This window comes from Salvelinus namaycush, chromosome 30, assembly GCF_016432855.1.
Source record: "Salvelinus namaycush isolate Seneca chromosome 30, SaNama_1.0, whole genome shotgun sequence".
NCBI classification, from domain to species: domain Eukaryota; kingdom Metazoa; phylum Chordata; class Actinopteri; order Salmoniformes; family Salmonidae; genus Salvelinus; species Salvelinus namaycush.
Genome location: NC_052336.1, coordinates 7,449,934 through 7,473,368, shown reverse-complemented (window position 1 = coordinate 7,473,368; position 23,435 = coordinate 7,449,934). Strand labels below are relative to the sequence as shown.

At 43.9% G+C, this 23,435-nt stretch overlaps 1 protein-coding gene across 7 annotated transcripts in view; it reads right to left on the bottom strand.

Moving 5' to 3' along the window:
* LOC120024697 (transient receptor potential cation channel subfamily M member 7-like) overlaps positions 1 to 23,435 on the bottom strand; it is an 81,804-nt gene that overhangs the window by 31,342 nt on the left and 27,027 nt on the right. For 5 of the 7 annotated variants that reach the window (XR_005472930.1, XR_005472929.1, XM_038968946.1 and 2 more), the window contains exons 3-21: positions 22,903 to 22,941; positions 21,116 to 21,326; positions 19,879 to 20,092; positions 19,373 to 19,497; positions 18,880 to 19,051; positions 15,676 to 15,850; positions 15,435 to 15,558; positions 14,818 to 14,890; positions 11,310 to 11,410; positions 10,359 to 10,493; positions 10,126 to 10,179; positions 9,866 to 10,006; positions 9,553 to 9,687; positions 8,551 to 8,828; positions 8,000 to 8,228; positions 7,623 to 7,778; positions 6,350 to 6,493; positions 3,555 to 3,683; positions 2,942 to 3,193 (exon numbers count right to left, since the gene is read on the bottom strand). Coding sequence is in view for 5 of the 7 variants with exons in the window: in XM_038968946.1 (XP_038824874.1) it covers positions 2,942 to 3,193; positions 3,555 to 3,683; positions 6,350 to 6,493; positions 7,623 to 7,778; positions 8,000 to 8,228; positions 8,551 to 8,828; positions 9,553 to 9,687; positions 9,866 to 10,006; positions 10,126 to 10,179; positions 10,359 to 10,493; positions 11,310 to 11,410; positions 14,818 to 14,890; positions 15,435 to 15,558; positions 15,676 to 15,850; positions 18,880 to 19,051; positions 19,373 to 19,497; positions 19,879 to 20,092; positions 21,116 to 21,326; positions 22,903 to 22,941 (2,887 nt within the window). In the remaining 2 variants the exon portion in view is untranslated. Of the gene's footprint in view, positions 1 to 2,941; positions 3,194 to 3,554; positions 3,684 to 6,349; positions 6,494 to 7,622; positions 7,779 to 7,999; positions 8,229 to 8,550; positions 8,829 to 8,977; positions 9,243 to 9,552; positions 9,688 to 9,865; positions 10,007 to 10,125; positions 10,180 to 10,358; positions 10,494 to 11,309; positions 11,411 to 14,817; positions 14,891 to 15,434; positions 15,559 to 15,675; positions 15,851 to 18,879; positions 19,052 to 19,372; positions 19,498 to 19,878; positions 20,093 to 21,115; positions 21,327 to 22,902; positions 22,942 to 23,435 lie in introns of those variants that run through there. The other 2 variants (XM_038968949.1, XM_038968950.1) reach the window with 2 other exon arrangements.

Here is a 23,435-nt window from a genome sequence, read left to right as displayed (position 1 = left end):
AGGCAATTAAGGTCACAGTTATTAAAACTTAGGACACTAAAAGAGGCCTTTCTAATGACTGAAAAACACAAAAAGAAAGATGCCCAGGGTCCCTGCTCATCTGCATGAACGTGCCGTATGCCTGAGGACTACAGATGTGGCCAGGGCAATAAAATGCAATGTCCGTACTGTGAGACGCCTAAGACAGCGCTACAGGGAGACAGGACGGACAGCTGATCATCCTCACAGTGACAGACCACGTGTAACAACACCTGCACAGGATCAATACATCCGAACATCACACCTGCGGGACAGGTACAGGATGGCAACAACTGCCCGCGTTACACCAGGAACGCACAATCCCTCCATCGGTGCTCAGACTGTCCGCAATAGGCTGAGAGAGGCTGGACTGAGGGCTTGTAGGCCTGTTATATGGCAGGTCCTCACCAGACATCACCGGCAACAACGTCGCCTACAAGCACAAACCCAGCAAAAAAGTGCTCGTTACTGACGAGTCGCAGTTTTGTCTCACCAGGGGTGATGGTCGGATTTGCGTTTATCGTCGAAGTAATGAGCGTTACACCGAGGCCTGTACTCTGGAGCGGGAGCGATTTGGAGGTGGAGGGTCCGTCATGGTCTGGGGCGGTGTGTCACAGCATCATCGGACTGAACTTGTTGTCATTGCAGGCAATCTCAATGCTGTGCATTACAGGGAAGACATCCTCCTCCCTCATGTGGTACCCTTCCTGCAGGCTCATCCTGACATGACCCTCCAGCATAACAATGCCACCAGCCATACTGCTCGTTCTGTGTGTGATTTCCTGCAGGACAGGAATGTCAGTGTTCTGCCATGGCCAGCGAAGATCCCGGATCTCAATCCCATTGAGCACGTCTGGGACCTGTTGGATCGGAGGGTGAGGGCCATTCCCCCCAGAAATGTCCGGGAACTTGCAGGTGCCTTGGTGGAAGAGTGGGGTAACATCTCACAGCAAGAACTGGCAAATCTGGTTCAGTCCATGAGGAGGAGATGCACTGCAGTACTTAATGCAGCTGGTGGCCACACCAGATACTGACTGTTACTTTTGATTTTGACCCCCCTTTGTTCAGGGACACATTATTCCATTTCTGTTAGTCACATGTCTGTGGAACTTGTTCAGTTTCTCTCAGTTGTTGAATCTTGTTATGTTCACACAAATATTTACACATGTTAAGTTGGCTGAAAATAAAAGCAGTTTACTTTTTTTGTTTATTACCTCAATTAACCGGTACCCCCTGTATATAGCCCCGCTATTGTTATTTTACTGCTGCTGTTTAATTATTTTATTATTAAAAATTATTATTTTTCTACTTATCCATTTTTACTTAACACACTTTTCTACTTAACTTCTTAAAGCATTGTTGATTAACTTTTTATGGCTGGGGGCAGTATTGAGTAGCTTGGATGAATAAGGTGCCCAGAGGTGCCCAGAGTAAACTGCCTGCTACTCAGTCCCAGTTGCTAATATATGCATATTATTAGTATATTTGGATAGAAAACACTCTGAAGTTTCTAAAACTGTTTGAATGATGTCTGAGTATAACATAACTCATATGGCAGGCAAAAACCTGAGAAAAAATCCAACCAGGAAGTGGGAAATCTGAGGTTGATCGTTTTTCAGCTCATTCCCTATTGAAGATACAGTGGGATATTGTTCATGTTGCACTTCCTAAGGCTTCCACTAGATGTCAACAGTCTTTAGAACCTTGTTTGATGCTTCTACTGTGAAGGGGGGCCGAATGAGAGGGGAATGAGTCAGAGGTCTGCCAGAGAGCCACGAGCTGGCCACGCTCGTTCACGTGAGAGCGAGCTCTGTTCCATTGCAATTCTGAAGACAAAAGGAATTCTCCGGTTGGAACATTATTGAAGATTTATGTTAAAAACATCCTAAAGATTGATTCTATACTTCGTTTGACATGTTTCTATGGACTGTAACAGAACTTTTTGACTTTGTCTGCTCCTAGTGAACGCGCTTCGTGAGTTTGGATTTGTTTACCAAACGCGCTAACAAAAGGAGCTATTTGGACATGAATGATGGACATTATCGAACAAAACAAACATTTATTGTGGAACTGGGATTCCTGGGAGTGCATTCTGATGAAGATCATCAAAGGTAAGTGAATATTTATAATGTTATTTCTGACTTCTGTTGACTGCACAATATGGCGGATATCTTTTTGGCTTGTTTGGGCTCTGAGCGCCGTACTCAGATTATTGCATGGTTTGCTTTTTCCGTAAAGCTTTTTTGAAATCTGACACAGCGGTTGCATTAAGGAGAAGTGTATCTAAAGTTCCATGTATAACACTTGTATTTTCATCAACATTTATGATGAGTATTTCTGTAAAATCACCAGATGTTTTTGGAACTACTGAACATAACGCGCCAATGTATACTGAGATTTTTTGATATAAATATGAACTTTATCGAACAAAACATACATGTATTGTGTAACATGAAGTCCTATGAGTGTTATCTGATGAAGATCATCAAAGGTTAGTGATAGATTTTATCTCTATTTCTGCTTTTTGTGACTCCTCTCTTTGGCTGGAAAAATGGCTGTGACTTGGCTCTGACCTAACATAATTGTTTGTGGTGCTTTCGCCGAAAAGCCTATTTGAAATCGGACACTGTGGTGGGATTAACAAGAAGTGTATCTTTAAAATGGTGTGAAATACTTGTATGTTAGAGGGATTTTAATTATGAGATTTCTGTTGTTTGAATTTGGCGCCCTGCACTTTCACTGGCTGTTGTCATATCGATCCCGTTAGCGGGATCTCAGCCCTAAGAAGTTTTAAGGGCTCGTAAGTAAGCAACTTCACTGTAAGGTCTACACCAGTTGTATTCGGCGCATGTGACAAATACAATTTGATACAGTTGAAAAACGATTTTGGATTAGTAAAGCATTAAGGGAAAAAATAACTCACCATTTTACCGATCATCATCACATACGGTCCTGCTTGCTGGTTGACTGCCAGAATATCTAGGAGTCTCACGTACCAGAAGATGATATTCAAGCAATACACAGTCCGGCCTGGGACAAGCACATCCTCTCCTCCAATCCTCAATCCAAAGCCCACAAAGAAGGTGACAATAGCCAGGAAGTCTGAGAGGTTAAAATAGTCACTGAACCAGACTTTAACCTTCTGGCTAATCTTCCCAGCTTCAGACATAAACATCTACAAAGAAACAGAACAGACAATAGGACATGAGTGCATCCAGTGAACTGAGAGCTCAAATCAAATCAACAATGGAAACAAAGTGATAGAAATGGAGAGATATTCTATCATGAATTTGGAGTCAGTACTTCTCTGTTTAAACTGTCAACTAGAAGAATAAGGAGCTTGTTTAAAGCAAATTGAACTAAACAAATTGTATTGAATCCTCTGAGAGACAAAGATAGCTGGGTAAGTGTCTTGTCCTTCTCATACAAATGAAGTCATAGGGTCCATTTCAAATGGCAAAAGCAGTGCACTATATAGCAAATACAATGCCAATTGGAACATAAACATATTGATGCAGGGAGCAGCATTAGCGTACCTCTCGTATCTTCTCGATGGCGGAGGTGAATATGTAGAGGATGACCACCCACTCTTGAGGAGACGGAAACTCGGGCATCCGGACCAGAACGACAAACGAGTACAGCATCAGAAAGCCCAGGTACGCCAGCTATCCAGGGGAAAACACACACACACCTTTACACAGGCTATTATACAGACCCACAACACACACCTTTACACAGGCTATTATACAGACCCACAACACACACCTTTACATACCATACACAGGCTATTATACAGACCCACAACACACACCTTTACATACCCTACACAGGCTATTATACAGACCCACAACACACACCTTTACATACCATACACAGGCTATTATACAGACCCACAACACACACCTTTACATACCATACACAGGCTATTATACAGACCCACAACACACACCTTTACACAGGCTATTATACAGACCCACAACACACACCTTTACACAGGCTATTATACAGACCCACAACACACACCTTTACACAGGCTATTATACAGACCCACAACACACACCTTTACACAGGCTATGATACAGACCCACAACACACACCTTTACATACCATACACAGGCTATTATACAGACCCACAACACACACCTTTACACAGGCTATGATACAGACCCACAACACACACCTTTACACAGGCTATGATACAGACCCACAACACACACCTTTACACAGGCTATTATACAGACCCACAACACACACCTTTACACAGGCTATGATACAGACCCACAACACACACCTTTACACAGGCTATGATACAGACCCACAACACACACCTTTACACAGGCTATTATACAGACCCACAACACACACCTTTACACAGGCTATGATACAGACCCACAACACACACCTTTACACAGGCTATGATACAGACCCACAACACACACCTTTACACAGGCTATGATACAGACCCACAACACACACCTTTACACAGGCTATTATACAGACCCACAACACACACCTTTACACAGGCTATGATACAGACCCACAACACACACCTTTACACAGGCTATTATACAGACCCACAACACACACCTTTACACAGGCTATGATACAGACCCACAACACACACCTTTACACAGGCTATGATACAGACCCACAACACACACCTTTACACAGGCTATTATACAGACCCACAACACACACCTTTACATACCATACACAGGCTATTATACAGACCCACAAACGTACACCAGCTAGCCAGGAGACACACAACACACACATAAACCTTAAATTATGGTTATCACGATACCAGTACCGCGATACTAGGAAGTAAGGAAGGAAAGGAAAAATGAAGCAGACTTAACTACTTGAGGAAAACAGTCCTAATGTTGGAAAAAAACGACCTTATGTTGTCACTGAGTCACATTTGTTTATTTTGCAATCTATAGCACACACTGTTGTACAACAGCACCACAGAGTGAAGTCTGCTTTGTGTTTGTTTTGGTATTGTAGTATTGTAGTATTGTGATACTGGTATTGTAGTATTGTGATACCAGTATCGATACTGGTAACACACACGCACTCTAATACAGAAAGTACCAGGTAAGCGTAAAGCTGATTGAAAATGCTTCTTCATTGTTACTAAACCCTTGTCCAAGACAATGCACAGGGCCCATATTTAAAAAGTGTCCCCCCATCCATATAATCTTATTTAAAATCTATATCAACCCTTCTCAAACCTTTTCTCAGAGACCCCCAGATATTCCATGTATTTGAACTATTCTAGAACTAGCACACCCGAATCAACTAGTTAACTTATCATCAAGCCCTCGACCAGGTAAAACCGGTGTGCTAGTTTAGGGCCGTCAGAGGAGAGGTTTGAAAAAGTCTGATCTGTAGGGGTCATTATGACCTAAAAGGCTAAACTGATCCTATATCAGCAGTCCTACTTTGTTCCTGCTTTGTGACATACCCCCAGGTCTTTTTAAAGGTGAACACTGTGAGCTTGACTAGTGAAGCATGAAGTGGAGGAAACTACAGCATTCAACAACACCTCTCAGCCATTATACAGACCCACCCTAGACATCAGTCATTCTAACTATGGCCCGGGGGTTAGGTAGGGTGTGTGTGGCTGTTGGAGGGCCGTGACTAAACTGAGACTGATCAGTGTGGGGATCAGTGCTGACTGAGGCAGGCAGGGTTATTATGTGGAAGCAGAGATCATGTGACAGACATGCAGTGAGAGCTGGATCATTGTGTGGCAGGCAGCATAATTATGTTGATGTTGATTGTGGGGTAGATAAGCATTGATCTGGGTACAGCAGCTATAGTTATGTTAAGGACTGTTCTACTGATGCTATCAGAACATGCAAATGAAGCCAGGGCACCTGGAAAACCACCTGAGGGTACGTGTGTGTGTGTGAAGTATGCAGGGGGTGGGAGGTAGAGCTCTGGAAAAGTACACACACGCCCCAGCCTCCCTCTGTCCTCTCAACATGAACACGTTTCATGTCAGCCCTCACCGGTCTCAGAGTACACACACTGGGCGAGTTGTGCTCATTTTTAGACCGTTACATTACATTGCTTCGAACGGGAAATCTCCACCCACCCGGGACACAAAGCGATGCAAAACGAACTCATCCACACACACAGAGAGGATACAGGAAATATCCCACGAGGAGAAAGGAAACATCCCTTCCATTCAAGCTGCTTAGCGGCTCCACAGGGGAAACCTTGGTAGTCAGAACTCTGCTGTACCATTAAACATAGTAAGGCCCAGAGTGTCTGCTAGTCAGCTCACATGGAGGGGGTAGAGCCAGGGGTTAGGGCGTCATACCGTGTTGAACCAGAACTTGACGATGGGGGCGTGGTAGAAGGCGTAGAACTTCCTGGTTAGAGGAAGTCTTCGGGAGCGGACCTGTGTCTCCGCCTCATCCTTCACCTCCACGGTGTCATCCGCCTTCGCCTCCTGGAACACGTCCTGGAGAAGATTCATGTTTAATAACGCCTCTTTAATAGACTGTATAGACATGTATGCATATGTAGATGTCCATATATATACATGCAGACTGAAAACAGACCACAGCACCAGAAATTAAGAAACCATGAATTAACAGAACTGCAGTCCAACCCTCTCTCTCACATAGCTACCCCTCATAGCTAAACCCCAGGACCATCATAGCTAAACCCCAGGACCATCATAGCTACCACTCATAGCTAAACCCCAGGACCATCATAGCTAAACCTCAGAACCAGCATAGCTACCCCTCATAGCTACCCCTCATAGCTAAACCCCAGGACCAGCATAGCTACCCCTCATAGCTAAACCCCAGGACCATCATAGCTAAACCCCAGGACCCTCATAGCTACCCCTCATAGCTACCCCTCATAGCTACCCCTCATAGCTAAACCCCAGGACCAGCATAGCTACCCATCATAGCTAAACCCCAGGACCAGCATAGCTAAACCCCAGGACCCTCGTAGCTACCCCTCATAGCTACCCCTCATAGCTAAACCCCAGAACCAGCATAGCTACCCCTCATAGCTAAACCCCAGGACCAGCATAGCTAAACCCCAGGACCCTCATAGCTACCCCTCATAGCTACCCCTCATAGCTAAACCCCAGAACCAGCATAGCTACCCCTCATAGCTAAACCCCAGGACCAGCATAGCTAAACCCCAGGACCCTCATAGCTAAACCCCAGAACCAGCATAGCTACCCCTCATAGCTACCCCTCATAGCTAAACCCCAGAACCAGCATAGCTACCCCTCATAGCTAAACCCCAGGACCAGCATAGCTAAACCCCAGGACCCTCATAGCTAAACCCCAGGACCCTCATAGCTAAACCACAGGACCATCATAGCTAAACCCCAGGACCCTCATAGCTACCCCTCATAGCTACCCCTCATAGCTAAACCCCAGAACCAGCATAGCTACCCCTCATAGCTAAACCCCAGAACCAGCATAGCTACCCCTCATAGCTAAACCCCAGGATCATCAGAATACCAGTAGCACCAGTGTACTTGCCAGAACAGACACAGTAAGATAAGAAAATACAACATAAACTAAGATAACAGATGAGATGAACTCTGTCATATTGATTCTGACCATCTGTATGTTGTCGGTGGTGTTCTGGAAGTTGTGTTCGCTGTCCTCCATGGTCATCTGATGGGCGTCCTGACTCTGAGGGATGTGGGACATCTCTGCCTTTGTCTTGTACTCCAACAGGAGGATGGCAGGAGGCACCAGGATACTGAGGATCACCTAGAGATATATACATTATTATATTAATATTAGATTTTTTAAAATGTATTTATTGTATATGTTTATTTATGTTTACTCAGGAGGGACCAGGATAATGAGAATCACCTGGAAAAACATAATACATCTATAATTACCATCCAAGCACAGAAACCTGTCGAACACTATTGCGTGTGTGTGTGTGTGTGTGTGTGTATATACACTGCATTGCTGGGCAGTGTCACCTTGTACCAGGAGTTCTTCCTCATGTTGAGTCGTCCCATCCACATGTCTGACAGCAGCAGCTGGGTACAGGTGTGAGCCACGAAGGGTCGTAACCGCGACGACACGGCCAGCTTCAGACAGGTGCTGTTACTCCAGTTCTTCAGTTCGTAGGTCAGCAGTTTCATCGCCATGGTTTCATCCTGTCTGAACGACTGCTCCAGGAGGTCCACTGCTAGGGTGCCAAATTCACTATGAAATAATAATCATCATCAAACCTACATTACTACAGACATCATCCCTCTGAACATGACACACACATACCACGGTATCAAACTCACTGAAAACGTCAAACATCAGTCACTTCACTCACAAAAATAGTCTGATACATTACATACTAATACTCAGTAATACTCATACTTCAAGTAGCCTTGAGTGTTAGTGACTACTAGTAGTAATGCATCATACTTGGAGTACTTAAAGTATTAGTATGTAATCTGTCACATATTATAGTAGTCTTGAGTATTAGTGAGGATTTTAGTGTCCTAGTTATTTGGTGTGTAATGTGTCATACTTGGAGTAGTCCTTGAGTTCCTGGGAGGTGTCGTCGACGACGTCACTCTTCTTGGCCTCATAGCCCATGGAGCGACAGAGTTTACAGGCCACCAGGGCCTTGGCCATGCTTTCCTCCCCATGCTGCCAGAAGAACAGAGACATCTTCTGCCTATTCATCAGGACGGCCCACATCAGCAGCTCATTGAACGGGTACGGGAATCTGCGTGTCTCTGGGTCGTCGATGTCAACTATCTCCTCCTTGGCTTTTTTCTTGGACTGGTCTGTCGCCGACTCCAACTAAGAGGGAGAGGGGTGGGTGTCAAGAGGGGGATTTGAATGTAATCTGATGGCTCAGTTCTGTGGGTTTGTATGGCTGATTGTGTGTGTGTGTGTGTGTGTGTGTGTACGTACACACCTTGGGTTTGTAGTGATTTGATTTATTTCATTCATGCTCGCAGTCAACAAGAATAATGCAGAATGCAGTTACATTCAGACAATAGTTCAAAAACAAGACACTACACTAGATAAAAAATATAAAAAATCTTACAAGAAATTACAGTTTAAAGTGACACATTTTGTTATTAAAAGGTCTGGTGGCAGATGTCAATGGTAGAATTTTTCAGCCTATTTGTCCTTGCGTTGATGCTGGACAGTTGATTCTGGTTGCGGAGGACTCTGCCAGTACTCTCCCCTTCTCTGTGGTAGGAGATCCTGTAGACAGTGGTCAGGTTGGTGCATGTCAGTGACCAATCTTACTGCTGCTTGCTCTCTCCATGGCTGTAGTGGTGGAAGGGTCAGTGGGATGTCTCTGTTTTTGTTATTATCTTGCTTGTCCTTTCCTGTACCCTATCCAGTGCAGCATCTTTGTGCAGCCTACCAGCAACACACTGGCATACTCCAGGCATGGTCGGATTACATTGGTATAGATTTCCACAAGGTCATCAGTGGACAGGCTGTTTCTTGCCATCACACAAGTCACAGTGTGTTCTCAAATATGACTCTCCATGTTGTGCGTGTGTACCTTGGGTTTGTATGGCTGTGCAGTCTTGATGAAGTGGTTGTGCCTGGTCTTCTCCTTCTTGTCGGCCTGGATACTGAACGACTCTTGGCTCTTCCTCAGGTGGGACCCAGGCCCTGCAGAGTGGCGACCTGACCTCTGGAGAGAGACAGAGAAAAAGATAGAGAACTGTTTACTTTCACCATTACTCTAAATGAATCAATCAGTGAAAGATCAAAATAACCTGTGTGAACAATGAGTTAAACCCTTGACCCTGAAGCAAACTAACGGTTTAACCTTTTATCTTCAACCCTCAACACTAACCGTTAACCCTTACCCTGCTGTTGCCATGGAGATTGTTGTAGATGATCCTGAAGCGTTTCCTGGTGTAGTTGCACCTGTAAGTCCCGCCCATCAGGTACTCTATCACCAGGCCAATGTCAATTAAGGTCATCTTGTAGTTTGGGGGGAGATTACCCTGGAAACAATTAGTCATAGTGAGCCATACTAATCAACAACACCATCATCATCAATTAATATTGTTCAAATTAATTCAAACGTTGACAATCAATGGTTGACAAGAAGTCAAAGACGTACCTGTTTGACATCCCTTACGAGGTTGAAGAGCGTGGGATTGGTAGGGGACTGTTTCTGGAACAGCAGAGACACAGATAAACATGATGCCCAGCAGGACCATGGATAAACAGACTGTTTAGAAATGATTTGACAGAATACGAATCAAACGTTAGATTTGAGAGGTTGCACGTGTGATGAGAACAGTAATGGTACCAGCATAGAGCCCTGTGGAGCCGTGTGTGTGTGTGTGTTACCGTGTTGTATAGCTCCTCCAGCCGTGTGATGGTAAGGAACCTGTGCATGCTAACTCCATTCTCAATCAGGAGCTTCACAAACTCCACACGGTCCATCACTAAGGCATCCAGCATGGCCTGCTCCAACGAACCCACCTGCGCGCACACACACACACACACACACACACACACACACACACACACACCTCTCAACAAGGATCCAACATTGACTGCACTAACAATGAATAAATACACCAGACCAGTTCAGACTAGTGAAAATAAACAGTCTACTGGCAGCCTTGCTGTAGTCTGTCCCTTGGCTCATATAGGACCACTGACTCTGGAGTGGCTAGCTTAGGAGATATTTGGGGTTTAAATTACATTTGTTCGTTTAGGCTGATACTGATGAACAGCACATTCATAATAGATGCAGTCTTGACAGACAGCCAGCCACATAAACAGAGAGAGCCAGCCAGCCAGCCAGAGACAGAGCCAAAGAGAGCCAGCCAGCCAGCCAGAGACAGAGCCAAAGAGAGCCAGCCAGCCAGCCAGCCAGAGACAGAGACAAAGAGAGCCAGCCAGCCAGAGACAGAGCCAAAGAGAGCCAGCCAGAGACAGAGACAAAGAGAGCCAGCCAGCCACAAAAACAGAGAGAGCCAGCCAGCCACAAACAGAGAGAGCCAGCCAGCCAGAGACAGAGCCAAAGAGAGCCAGCCAGCCAGCCAGAGACAGAGCCAAAGAGAGCCAGCCAGAGAGAGACAAAGAGAGCCAGCCAGCCACATAAACAGAGAGAGCCAGCCAGCCAGAGACAGAGCTAAAGAGAGCCAGCCAGAAACAAAGAGAGCCAGCCAGCCACATAAACAGAGAGCCAGCCAGCCAGCCAGCCAGAGACAGAGCCAAAGAGAGCCAGCCAGCCAGCCAGCCAGAGACAGAGACAAAGAGAGCCAGCCAGCCACACACAGATAGACGTACCAGTAGCTGCTGTCCGTAGACAAACACATGGTTCTTGGCGATGTCCACCCGGTCCCAGGCCAGAGTCAGAACCAGCTGGTCAAACGCAGACTCATTGGTGCCTGGAGGAGCAGCACACAAATCACATGTTATTGGTCACATGCGTCAAATACAACAGGTGTAGACTTTCCTGGAAAACGCTCACTTACGAGCCCGTTCCCAACAATGCAGAGATAAAAAGACAAATATTTGCTAAATAAAAAGGAAATAGTAACAAACACATTAACAAGGCTGTATACGAGGAGTACCAGTACTGAGTCAATGTGCAGGCTTACCAGGTAGTGTGTAGTATGTACATGTGGATAGGGTTAGAAGTGACAAGGTAATCAGGATATATAATAAACAGAGTAGCAGCAGCGTAAGCACACACACATGCACAGCATATATATATATATAACACACACACATGCACAGCATATATATAACACACACACGCACAGCATATATATAACACACAAACAAACTAATTGCTAGGCAAAGCCACATGAATTGTGTGTTTCCTGTTGACTTAGCAGCAGGATTTAGAGAAGAGGGCCAGGGGGAGACAGTACAGAAACAACCATACAGAATAATACAGATGAATTACCATACTAAATCACCACTACTGTTTTACACAGAACCATATCCTAACATGGGATCCAATGTACACTCTAACCATCCATATAAACCCATGCATGAAGTCAGAGTTACACACCAAGTTAGTATTCTAGTGGATGAACGCTAAACAATCCCTCTCAGGGGGCTCCTGGCACATGTTTTCATATGGTTTGGGAGTGCCCGTGGGTTTTACATTTCTGGAGTTGTGTTTCATCCGGCCTTTGTGACATAATGGGTAGAAATGTACCATGTTCCCCATCTCTTTTATTGTTAAATGATGACACTACTTTAGACCTATCTGTCAAACAGCGACATATTTGGCCTCACGTTGGCAGGCTCCTCATACTTTAAGCAGACAGCAGTGTCTGCCATCATTCATGGATATTATAAACATGGAAATATATGTAGGACTCATGCATGGGGCGAGTGAAAGAAACATATTTGCTCTTTCATCAACATATGACTCTGTAAAAAGACTGCTATTGTGAACCACTAATCTAACTTGGGTTGGGGAAGTCCTGTGGGTGGGTGTGGGATGGGAACTTTGTCTTGTTCGATCTTGTCACTTGTTTCTCTGTCTATGTGTACCTTATTAAAAATATAAATAATAGTGCATACTAATACACAGTCAAATACAACTACCATAGAGAGAGAATTTCCTACAGGATTTCCTTTTGGTAAAGTTTAAAGTTCAAGTCGTATTTTCAGGATGTAAATCCTGATGTGGGAGACGGGACATTTCCATATTTACTAACATGTCTCTGTAACCTTACGGTTCATCTGATATGTTTATGGAGGAAATCTTAATGTAACTGTCCAAAGAAAATCTCACATTTAACAGCTCAATCTGTTAACTCAAACCCAAATCATGTTGTTGACTTATACTCTTCCTATACTCATGTGACCAAAGCATAAATTACAGAAAAAAACACTTGAAAAACTCCACCTCAAAGTTGTATATCAAACAGAGCGTTTCAAAAATGCTTGCCATTTCCTCATAGCGGACACGTCTCATATTTCCTCATAGAGGAGACTTCTCATTATCACAGAGATGGCTCATTAGCTGATGTGGCTAAACCAGCCATTTACACCCACACCATTCTGTTGTTGCTGTAAGCCCACACCATTCTGTTGTTGCTGTAAGCCCACACCATTCTGTTGTTGCTGTAAGCCCACACCATTCTGTTGTTGCTGTAAGCCCACACCATTCTGTTGTTGCTGTAAGCCCACACCATTCTGTTGTTGCTGTAAGCCCACACCATTCTGTTGTTGCTGTAAGCCCACACCATTCTGTTGTTGCTGTAAGCCCACACCATTCTGTTGTTGCTGTAAGCCCACACCATTCTGTTGTTGCTGTAAGCCCACACCATTCTGTTGTTGCTGTAAGCCCACACCATTCTGTTGTTGAGGTAAGCCCACACCATTCTGTTGTTGCTGTAAGCCCACACCATTCTGTTGTTGCTGTAAGCCCACACCATTCTGTTGTTGCTGTAAGCCCACACCATTCTGTTGTTGCTGTAAGCCCACACCATTCTGTTGTTGCTGTAAGCCCACACCATTCTGTTGTTGCTGTAAGCCCACACCATTCTGTTGTTGCTGTAAGCCCACACCATTCTGTTGTTGCTGTAAGCCCACACCATTCTGTTGTTGCTGTAAGCCCACACCATTCAAACACAGACAAGCTGCTTTTTAACATACATACAATTAATTATAGGTCATATTTCATAGAAATCTGGAAACACTGGACAGCTATTTTAAAGGTATTTCCATATGCTTGTGTATGTATCCTTTAGGGTCTAATGAGCTATTGAGGCCTTCTATTGAGGATGTGTTACTGGTTGACCAAGACTAATGCTGGTTTGACAGGCTTATATTTTCCAGCTGGCTGGGGATCTATTATGCTCAGTCAGAATGTCCTGAACTCTTGACTGACTGGACTGGTTCTTCTACTACGGGATCTACATAGCTGGTAGACAAGCTGCGTGGGGCGGACTTTGAACACATTCCTGCATTTGTCTGAACTTCTTATTCAATGACAGAAGACCACTGATAGATAGACATACACACATAACTACTGAATACACAGGGACAGACTAGTTCATGTGAATACCTATCCTTTCAGAGCTCTCTCTTGCCCTGTGTCTTAGAGCCAGATCGGATAGAATAGAATTAAGAAAAGTGAGAAGAGGACAGATTTATGTGTTGTGAGAATGGGGTCTCAGAGTATCTAGCAATAAGCCCCTCTGACACCCACAGGGAAACCCCAAAAGAGAGCAAGTGAGAGAGCGAGAGAAAGAGCACGAGAGAGAGAGAGCGGCAGGACAAGAGATAGTGAGAGAAACAGAGGACGAGAGAGAGATAGCGAGAGAGAGAGCAGGACGAGAGAGAGCTCAGGAGTAGAGGGAGAGAGCAGGACGAGAGTGAGCTCAGGAGTAGAGGGAGAGAGCAGGACGAGAGTGAGCTCAGGAGTAGAGGGAGAGAGCAGGACGAGAGAGAGCTCAGGAGTAGAGGGAGAGAGCTCAGGAGTAGAGGGAGAGAGCTCAGGAGTAGAGGGAGAGAGCAGGACGAGAGAGAGCTCAAGAGTAGAGGGAGAGAGCAGAACGAGAGAGACAGACAGGGAGGGAGGAGAGAGTTGACTTCTCAAAACATATCTATAGTATCAGTTTCAAAATGAAAACATAAAAGTGAAAACTTTGGCTACACAACCCACTGTCTCGCCCTTCTGTTTTATTATTATGATCTTTTCATTTGCCCTCTCCCTTTCTCTAGGAGGTCAGAGAGGAGTCATGGGCACAGATCTTCTGTCAGTCAAACAGCAGGACACTGAGATGAAGTTACCCATCACACACACACACACACACTACACACGCACCTTTCAGTAATGCCCTCAGTATGGCCACATCGATATCCTGGTGGTCCTCAGAGCCGATATGAAACACAGTGATCTGTCGTTCAGAGGAAGGAGAGAGGGTGAGAAAACCCACATGGTCATTAAAAAATCTAAACTAATGCAATACTTTCTGGTATTAATGAAAAACGATAAGCATTATCAGTATCATCTGTATCTTTATATTAAATCAGACTATGAACTGACGACAGTACGCATTGTAGGATTCAGCTTTCTCTTAAAATTCATTCAGTATTTGTTAAGGATCCCCATTAGCTGTTGCCAAGGCAGTAGCTACTCATCCTTGTTGTCCAGCAACATTAAGGCAGTTATATACAATTTGAAATATTACATGACATTACATTTCAGAACACTTTACCCAATACATTTAGTCCACTATCACATATTTACAAAACAACATCCATGTGTACGTGTGTGTCTTATGTGTATGTGTGTCTATGTCTGTGTCTCTTCACAGTCCCCGCTGTTCCATAAGGTGTATTTTTATCTGTTTAAAAAAAAATCTGATTCTACTGCTTGCATCAAATACCTGATGTGGAATAGATGTCCATGTATTAACTGTGAGTTAACCATGTGTTTACCAGTTCTTTGCTCTTCATACATTCCATAAGGGTCTGGAAGAGGTGCAAAGCATCGCTGTGGCTGAAGTTGAACGTCTTTTTGATCGTAGCGATGATTTCCGTCTCCACACCGTCAGGTAGACCCCTGAAGGGTTAAAGGAAGTTACATCCACGATCATTCCTCTAAGTAACGGTCCTAGCACAGAACCCTGTGGAACCCCATTATATGTGGTGCAATCTGTTAGAAGAATGTGTGTCTCACCCCCCCTCCTCAGTCTGTTTGTGGACATAGGCCAGTATGTCAGCAGCACGCCCAGTCCCCTCACAGACCACCACAGGAACAGGGGGAGTCTCCTGAAGGTACTCCAACACCGTCAGAATTACGTTGGGACCCCCCTCAAATATCAGCGCTACCACAGGAACACCCTGACCAATTCCTGGGGGGGGAGGGAGAAAGAAGGACAGAGAAAGAGAGAGAGAAAGCCAGAAGATCACTAAATATGCTGTTAAGAACATTGGAAACATCTCAAATATCAACACTGTATGTTCATCTAGATGCTGTATTCTATTGGTCTCTGTTTGTGATGACAAAAGGAAAGCAGTAAAGGGTTACCAGAGAGACATGTGACAGGTCTTAAAGCTCCATTTTAAGAGGGTGTTTCAGCAGGTCAGCGGACTGCCACACCATAATAACAGTGGGTGTACATACTGTATGGGTGTCTGCCTAGGCTATTTTAATAATAGGGGATCTAAGGTTATTGTGATAATAGTCGGTCTCTGGTAACTGCCTCTGTCACACACTGACACTTAGAAGCACCACACCGAGACAGAAAAGGCCAGGGGAGATACAGCAACTACAGTAGACACTGACTGATAGACTTCTTTTGCTAATCTTTATCAAGGGTGCCAATAATTTTGGACCTGACCATTATTCTTAGACATGGCCTTCAGGTGTTAAAGTACTCTCAACACACAGCCTGTGGTGGAAAAAATAATTATAAAACGTTACGTTTGGATCCTGGATGCTAATTGGTTGATAGTCATTAGTTATTTACGATAATCCACAGGTAATGCTTGTTAACAGTGCTATTTGAATTATCACTGCGCATTGACTGTCCCACAGCCCAGCCAGGCAATTCCAAAACTTTCTCTCTACCGGAAACAGCATCTTGACATTATTTCCCCATGTTTCTAGCCTAGCATTTGGTTTGCAACAGTGGGGGTTTGTCTAAACCCTGCAGTCTGCCTCTCTGATCTCTGCAACAATGTTGGAATGCAACCTTCAGCGTGTAGAATGAGAATGAACGTGTCCGGACGAGACAGACAGCTTCTCTGAGCCAGGGGAATTCATGCAGGCCCAGTCCTGGCCGTTCTGCCGCCGTAGGCGAGAAAAAATGACCGCCCTCCTCCTACCCCAGAAAAACTAGAATAGTGTAGCCTACAGCGACGGCCCACAATGCAATTTTATGAATGCCCATCCATGTACTACTGTTTGTAAAACAGGTAGTTGCATTGGTTTATTAGCCTAATCCTGATTCCTGACCAAGGTTTAAGACTAATCATTTTGTCTATTTAAGATCTGCATATGAGATACCGAAGATTATCAGGAGTTATGAGTCCATTTTCAGTGAGAATCCATGTGTTTACACAGCCGGAAATGCAGAACTATTTTCTTCTTTGCTGTGATCAGCTCGTTAAAAAAAATTGACAAATAGGCCTAAAATTGATTCATGACAATTTAGCCCACGGAGTGAAACTCCCGGACAGCAGTCGTGAGTAGCCTAATTTAATTCCATATTGTCCATTTTATTTGGACCCATCCTGGTTTTAGGATATTGAATTGCATTTTTATTTAATAGGGCTATTTGGTCAAAGAGACGTGCTTGATGTAAAAAAAAGTGTCTGTCTCATAACATTGTCATAAATATGGTCTCCAGTCCGTAGGCAACAGAAAAACCACAGGTTACTACTCGCTCTACTATAGGCTACATGATTAATGTTGTGACTTGAGTGTTGGTGGAGCGCCGCAGCTCATCTCCAACAGCACCCTGGAGAGGCATGCTGGGAATGGACAAGCTAAATATTTTGCAACCCTGACTTTGGCAAAGTGGGCACTCCTTATCATGGGGTGGTATCAGCGCTCACCTAAAACAGCCCGTATGCCATTGGGCGAGATACGTTTTCATTGTTTTGGGCAGAATTATGTGAGGCGTTATGTGTTGTTGGAGGTGCGTCTTGGTCAGTTTAGCTCCTAAAATGCCGCCCTCATCAATCTGCCGCCCTAGGCAACCACCTAATCCTGCCTAATGGGCGGGCCGGCCCTGTTCATGCATCAGCATTATTATTATGGATATATCCAAAGAAATGGCAATAGAAACAAAAGGTGAAACAAACAAACATGTAGCTAGTTTGCTGTCATTCCAGCTGCTTGGTGTGATTGTGTTAGCTTTAGTTGCTTAGCTAGAAAAGGAAATATTGCTAGCCTGCATAGTAACCTTTATCAATTAGAACGGACGACCAGTCCACTTGGCAAGCTAATGTGCCAATAAAACAAACAAAATGTGCTTTTGGCAAGCAACCACATAAATAGAACACACAACTGGGGTTTGTCCAGACACTATCATTGGGTGGAAAGATTAATAAAATTAATTTACTAATTTTTTTGTTTTATGAAAACATGTTAATCTTTTTTTTATTTTTTTTATATATGTTAGTAATCATTTTATATAAGCAATAAGGCACTCAAACCTGTAGATTATCATGAATAACAGACTCAAACCTGTAGATTATCATGAATAACAGACTCAAACCTGTAGATTATCATGAATAACAGACTCAAACCTGTAGATTATCATGAATAACAGACTCAAACCTGTAGATTACCATGAATAACAGACTCAAACCTGTAGATTATCATGAATAACAGACGCAAACCTGTAGATTATCATGAATAACACACTCAAGGGTTGTTTCCCGGCACTCCGCTTCCCACTGTGTTTAAGAACAGCCCAAAATTGTGTGTAATTCACTATAATCCACGATTCTCATGCCTTATTGCTAAAGTATCCTCTGCAGTTTGATGTTTTTATCGTGTGTGTGTGTGTGTGTGTCTCTTACGTGCGTGTATCCTCTGCAGTTTAATGTGTTTATTGTGTGTGTGTGTGTGTGTCTCTCTTACGTGCGTGTATCCTCTGCAGTTTAATGTGTTTATCGTGTGTGTGTATCCTCTGCAGTTTAATGTGTTTATCGTGTGTGTGTGTGTGTGTGTGTGTGTCTCTTACGTGCGTGTATCCTCTGCAGTTTAATGTGTTTATTGTGTGTGTGTGTGTGTGTGTGTCTCTCTTACGTGCGTGTATCCTCTGCAGTTTAATGTGTTTATCGTGTGTGTGTGTGTGTGTGTGTGTCTCTTACGTGCGTGTATCCTCTGCAGTTTAATGTGTTTATCGTGTGTGTGTGTGTCTCTTACGTGCGTGTATCCTCTGCAGTTTGATGTGTTTTTCCAGCTCGCGGCGTAGTTCGACCTCAGCTCCGTACTTCCCCACCGTCCCATCATCCACCAGTAGGAAGTGGGAGTGGAGGTTGTTCAACACGTTGAGCTTGGATAGGGGGTTCAGCAACGTCTGGTAGGGGGCTACAACCTGGAACATACGCACACACACTTTACTCTGACTGGACAGCAGATATTTTTGACCACTTAAAATAAATACTGGGTAAATAAGTATTGTGATGTGCTTGTTTGTGTGTGGGGGTTTTTGGTTTCACTATCCAGAAGTCCTCACAAGGATAGTAAAACAAGGAAAATGACATTTCTCCGGTCCCCATGGGGAAAAAGGCTATTTTAGGTTTAAGAGTTAGGTTTAGAGGTTAAGGTTAGGGAAAATAGGATTTTAATCAATTGTTTGGTCCCCACAAGGATAGTAAAAAACAAACTTTTGTGTGTGTGAGTGTGTGTTCCTCACGTCTCTCCCGATGAGGTCATTGCGGTTCTCAATGACGCCCCAGGGAGCGACTCCAATTGTACAGATCTTCCTTGACGATCTAGAACAGTGTTCCTTCAACGCATCACCCACATGTTTGGCAACACCTGGAGGTCAGGGGTTAAAATACAACCAATCAACACCAAGCAAAACAGACTAGTGTAGTTGTCAGGACAACCAACTCTGCTGTAGCTGAGTGTTACTATCAGGACCAGTCAGAATAAACACCAGTCTGGTTAATTAACCCACTAAGTAATCAGTTAAACACTGTCATTAAGTAAGGAGTCAAACATTATCATTAGGTCTCCATAATGAGTTAAACACAGTATATAGGTTCCAGTAGTGCTGGGATGGAGAAACACAACTCTGCTAAGACAGAACACCCGACTTGTGTGTCTTTTACCTAATAAGAACAGTAAGTCACTGTGTGTGAGAGAGTTTGCGCGAATCTGTGCGTATGTACATTTTTCTATGCCCGTGTGTATCACCTGTGTTAACCCCTCCTGTCAGTATCCATGCCCCGGTGGTGACAGCCGCTTTGATCAGGCCCTTCCCCACCACCTGTTTGATTCGGGGGTGCAGGTCAAAGTTCTGGATGCCTCCGTGGACAGAGATGAGGATCTTAGGAAGCTCCATCTGCCACTCATTCAGCATCAGCCTCAGGATGCTCTCTGGCCTGCTGTCATGGGACAGACGCACATACTGGGGACAGGAGAGGAGTGGAGAGGAGGGGAGGAAAGGAGAGATTGGAGGGTTTGAACTTCTCATGTACAAACTTCATGTTGCAGTCCTTTCAAAATACACCCATCTTTAATTTGAAGTTTGAACTCGAGCTTAACATTCTTAATGATGTTCCAATGTCAACACTTGGGTCTTTGAGGGTCGATTTCCCGGACCTACACGGACATGCTTGATACATCACCATTAAATGTGTCAATCTGGGCCATGGAAAGCGGTCCTGAACGTACAGTGAAGGATATTCTCAGTCTCACAACCCCTTCACTTGTTCCAAGGCATAATAAACCTGTAGTTTTAAGAGGGGGATTTGCCCGTATTACAGTCACTGCTGTTTCTAAACTATTACACTAAATGGCGTTGTGATTATATTCACCTACTTCATGTAGAATAACCACAATAATAACCACTTATTTTAGCCCAAAAGGGATGGAGGTGACTCATCAAAAACATTGCATATGTTTTGCAAGGAATACACAGGCCTAAGTAAGTAAGTTAGTCTGAGGTAAAAGTGTTTTGCTAGGTGGTGTATAGGTGTCTGCATCCCAAATGGCACCCTTTTACCTACATAGTGCACTACTTTTGACCAGAGCCCAATGGGCCATGGTCAAATGTAGGGCACTATATAGGGAATAGGATGCCATTTGGGACTCACCCGCTGTCTATGGAGGCAGACTAGACAGGCTAGGCTGCTCAGCTCAGGGAAGAGTATCCAGAATGCTAGGCCAGGCCAGGTCAAAGGATGTCTTATAATGTATACCTTGGAGCTGGTTTGCCAGCCAGATTAAACCTACTAAGTAGCCAAATATGTGGCGATGGCCAGAGACACAATGTGACTGAGACACTGGTTTGATTTGTTGTGCTAAGCGCTTAGAGAGTGTCTGTCTCTGTGAGGTCCACCATGGAGATGTGAGAGTGTGTACGTGTGTGTGTGTGTGTGTGTGTGTGTGTGTGTGTGTGTGTGTGTGTGTAAGCTTCTCTCCACCCTACCTTGGCTCTGTAAGAGTGCGACCCTCCCTGGAAGTTAACGATGCCGTAAGCGTCTGTAGGGCTCTCCTGTGTGTGTTTGTCCACAGCCCACTCCTCCAACTCCGGCTGCACCCCACCCTCTGCCCCCCCACCCAAGTTCACGTCTGAGTACTTCATGGCCAGGCTGGCTGTAAACCCAGCATGCTGCCGTACCAGCCGACCACAGCAGCATCTAGAGGAAGGGGGGGGACACCGAGATAAATATTATTTTACACACAGACACATCAGAGCCTCATATGAATCATCAGCTTTACCCCTCTACATTTCTATACAGTGACACACACACAGGGCAGTCTGGGTCCTGCTTTCCCATACACCCTCTCTCAGAGGGATGATGTGTTCCTCCTGACACACAAAGCCTGGAAGGTAATGGTTTCTTTTCAGGACCGGGGTGTAGTACTGTACTATATACAGTACTATATAAAGTGGAGTACTATATACACAATACTATACAGTGGAGTATTATATACAGTGGAGTACTATATACACCGTAATATACAGTGGGGTACTATATACAGTACAGTGGAGGCTCCTTAGAGGAGGAAGGGGAGGACCATCCTCAGTGAATAAAAAAAATAATAGTAATGTTATCCTTTTTAGATAAAACTATACTAAATATATTCACGTGTCACAAAATAATTGATTAAAACACACTGTTTTGCGATGAAGGTCTACAGTAGCCTCAGCAGCACTCTGTAGTGTAGCACCATGGTGTAGCCGGAGGACAGCTAGTTTCCGTCCTCCTCTGAGTACATTGACTTCAATACAAAACCTAGGATTCTCAAGGTTCTCACTCCCTTCCATAGACTTACACAGTAATTATGACAACTTCCAGAGGACTATGTTGACTGACGTTGGCTAATATGGTGACAACGACGTAGGCTATGTGTAGAGGTTAGCGGTTATGATATAAAGGTTTGGCATGGAAAGGTTTTTTCGCCTGGTCACAGACAGCTGATGTGTTGTGCACTGAAGCCCACAAATGAAGGGAAAAGGTGAGCGGAAGAAAGCGCATAGATTTGAGAAGGAATTAACGAGCAAAGTGATCATGCTATTTGTATGTGGCTGCTATGAAAGTGAACTGTATTTGCGTGTGATCAGGGGTGTATTCATTCCGCCGAAAAACTTTCTTAAACTGGAGCAAACGTAACGGGGATACACACACATTAATTTGTCCAATAGAAACTCTCGTTTGCAACTATTGGACTAATGATTACAGTTACACACTAGATCAGCTAGATGCAGGCAAGATTGTGCAAGGCGGTATTGAATGAGACACTGTGTGTCACCTTGATTACTCAAATTTTTCTCTCAACCTGTTGTACATTGTAAACTTTCATTCATAAGATAGGTTGTAAAAACTCATGATGGGTATAGGGACAATTTGAGTATCATGTAGTAACCTAAACTATGTTACATTGAGTTGGGTGAATGGCATATGAATGACAGTCATCAAATATGCTGTAACAGAAATAACAGCATGCTCATAAAAATATTGTAAAAATCGTCCTTCCTCATCTTAAAACGACACCGACCGCCACTGATACAGTACTATATACAGTGAAGAACCATAGGCGTGGAGTGCAATAGACTAGGCTACACTTCCACACAGAACTTTAATACCAGTTATTGTTTATGTCAGTACAGTATTTTAGAAGAGGTTGGTTGAATTGAGGAGGTCCCAGGGTCTTGAGTCAAGGACTGGGCTCATGTCTGTCTGAGAGACCAGAATAGGGCCAAAGACTCACCTCACCAACTGCTGGCAGATCTGACATCCTGGAAGGCATCTGAAACAACATCAACAAACATCTTCACATTAGAGTATGAAGTAAAATATAAGTATTATACATACACTACCGTTCAAAAGTTTTAGAACACCTACTCATTCAAAAAGGTTTTTCTTTATTTTTACTATTTTCTACTATATTGTAGAATAATAGTGATGACATCAAAACTATGAAATAACACATATGGAATCATGTAGAAACCAAAAAAAGTGTTGAACAAATAAACATTTATTTTAGATTTGAGATTCTTCAAAGTAGCCACCCTTTGCCTTGATGACAGCTTTGCACACTCTTGGCATTCTCTCAACCAGCTTCATGAGGTAGTCACCCGGAATACATTTCAATTAACAGGTGTGCCTTTTTAAAAGTTAATTTGTGTAATTTCTTTCCTTCTGATTGGCTCAAACGCATTAAGTTGTGACAAGGTAGGGGGGTATACAGAAGATAGCCCTATTTGGTAAAAGACCAAGTCCATATTATGGCAAGAACAGCTC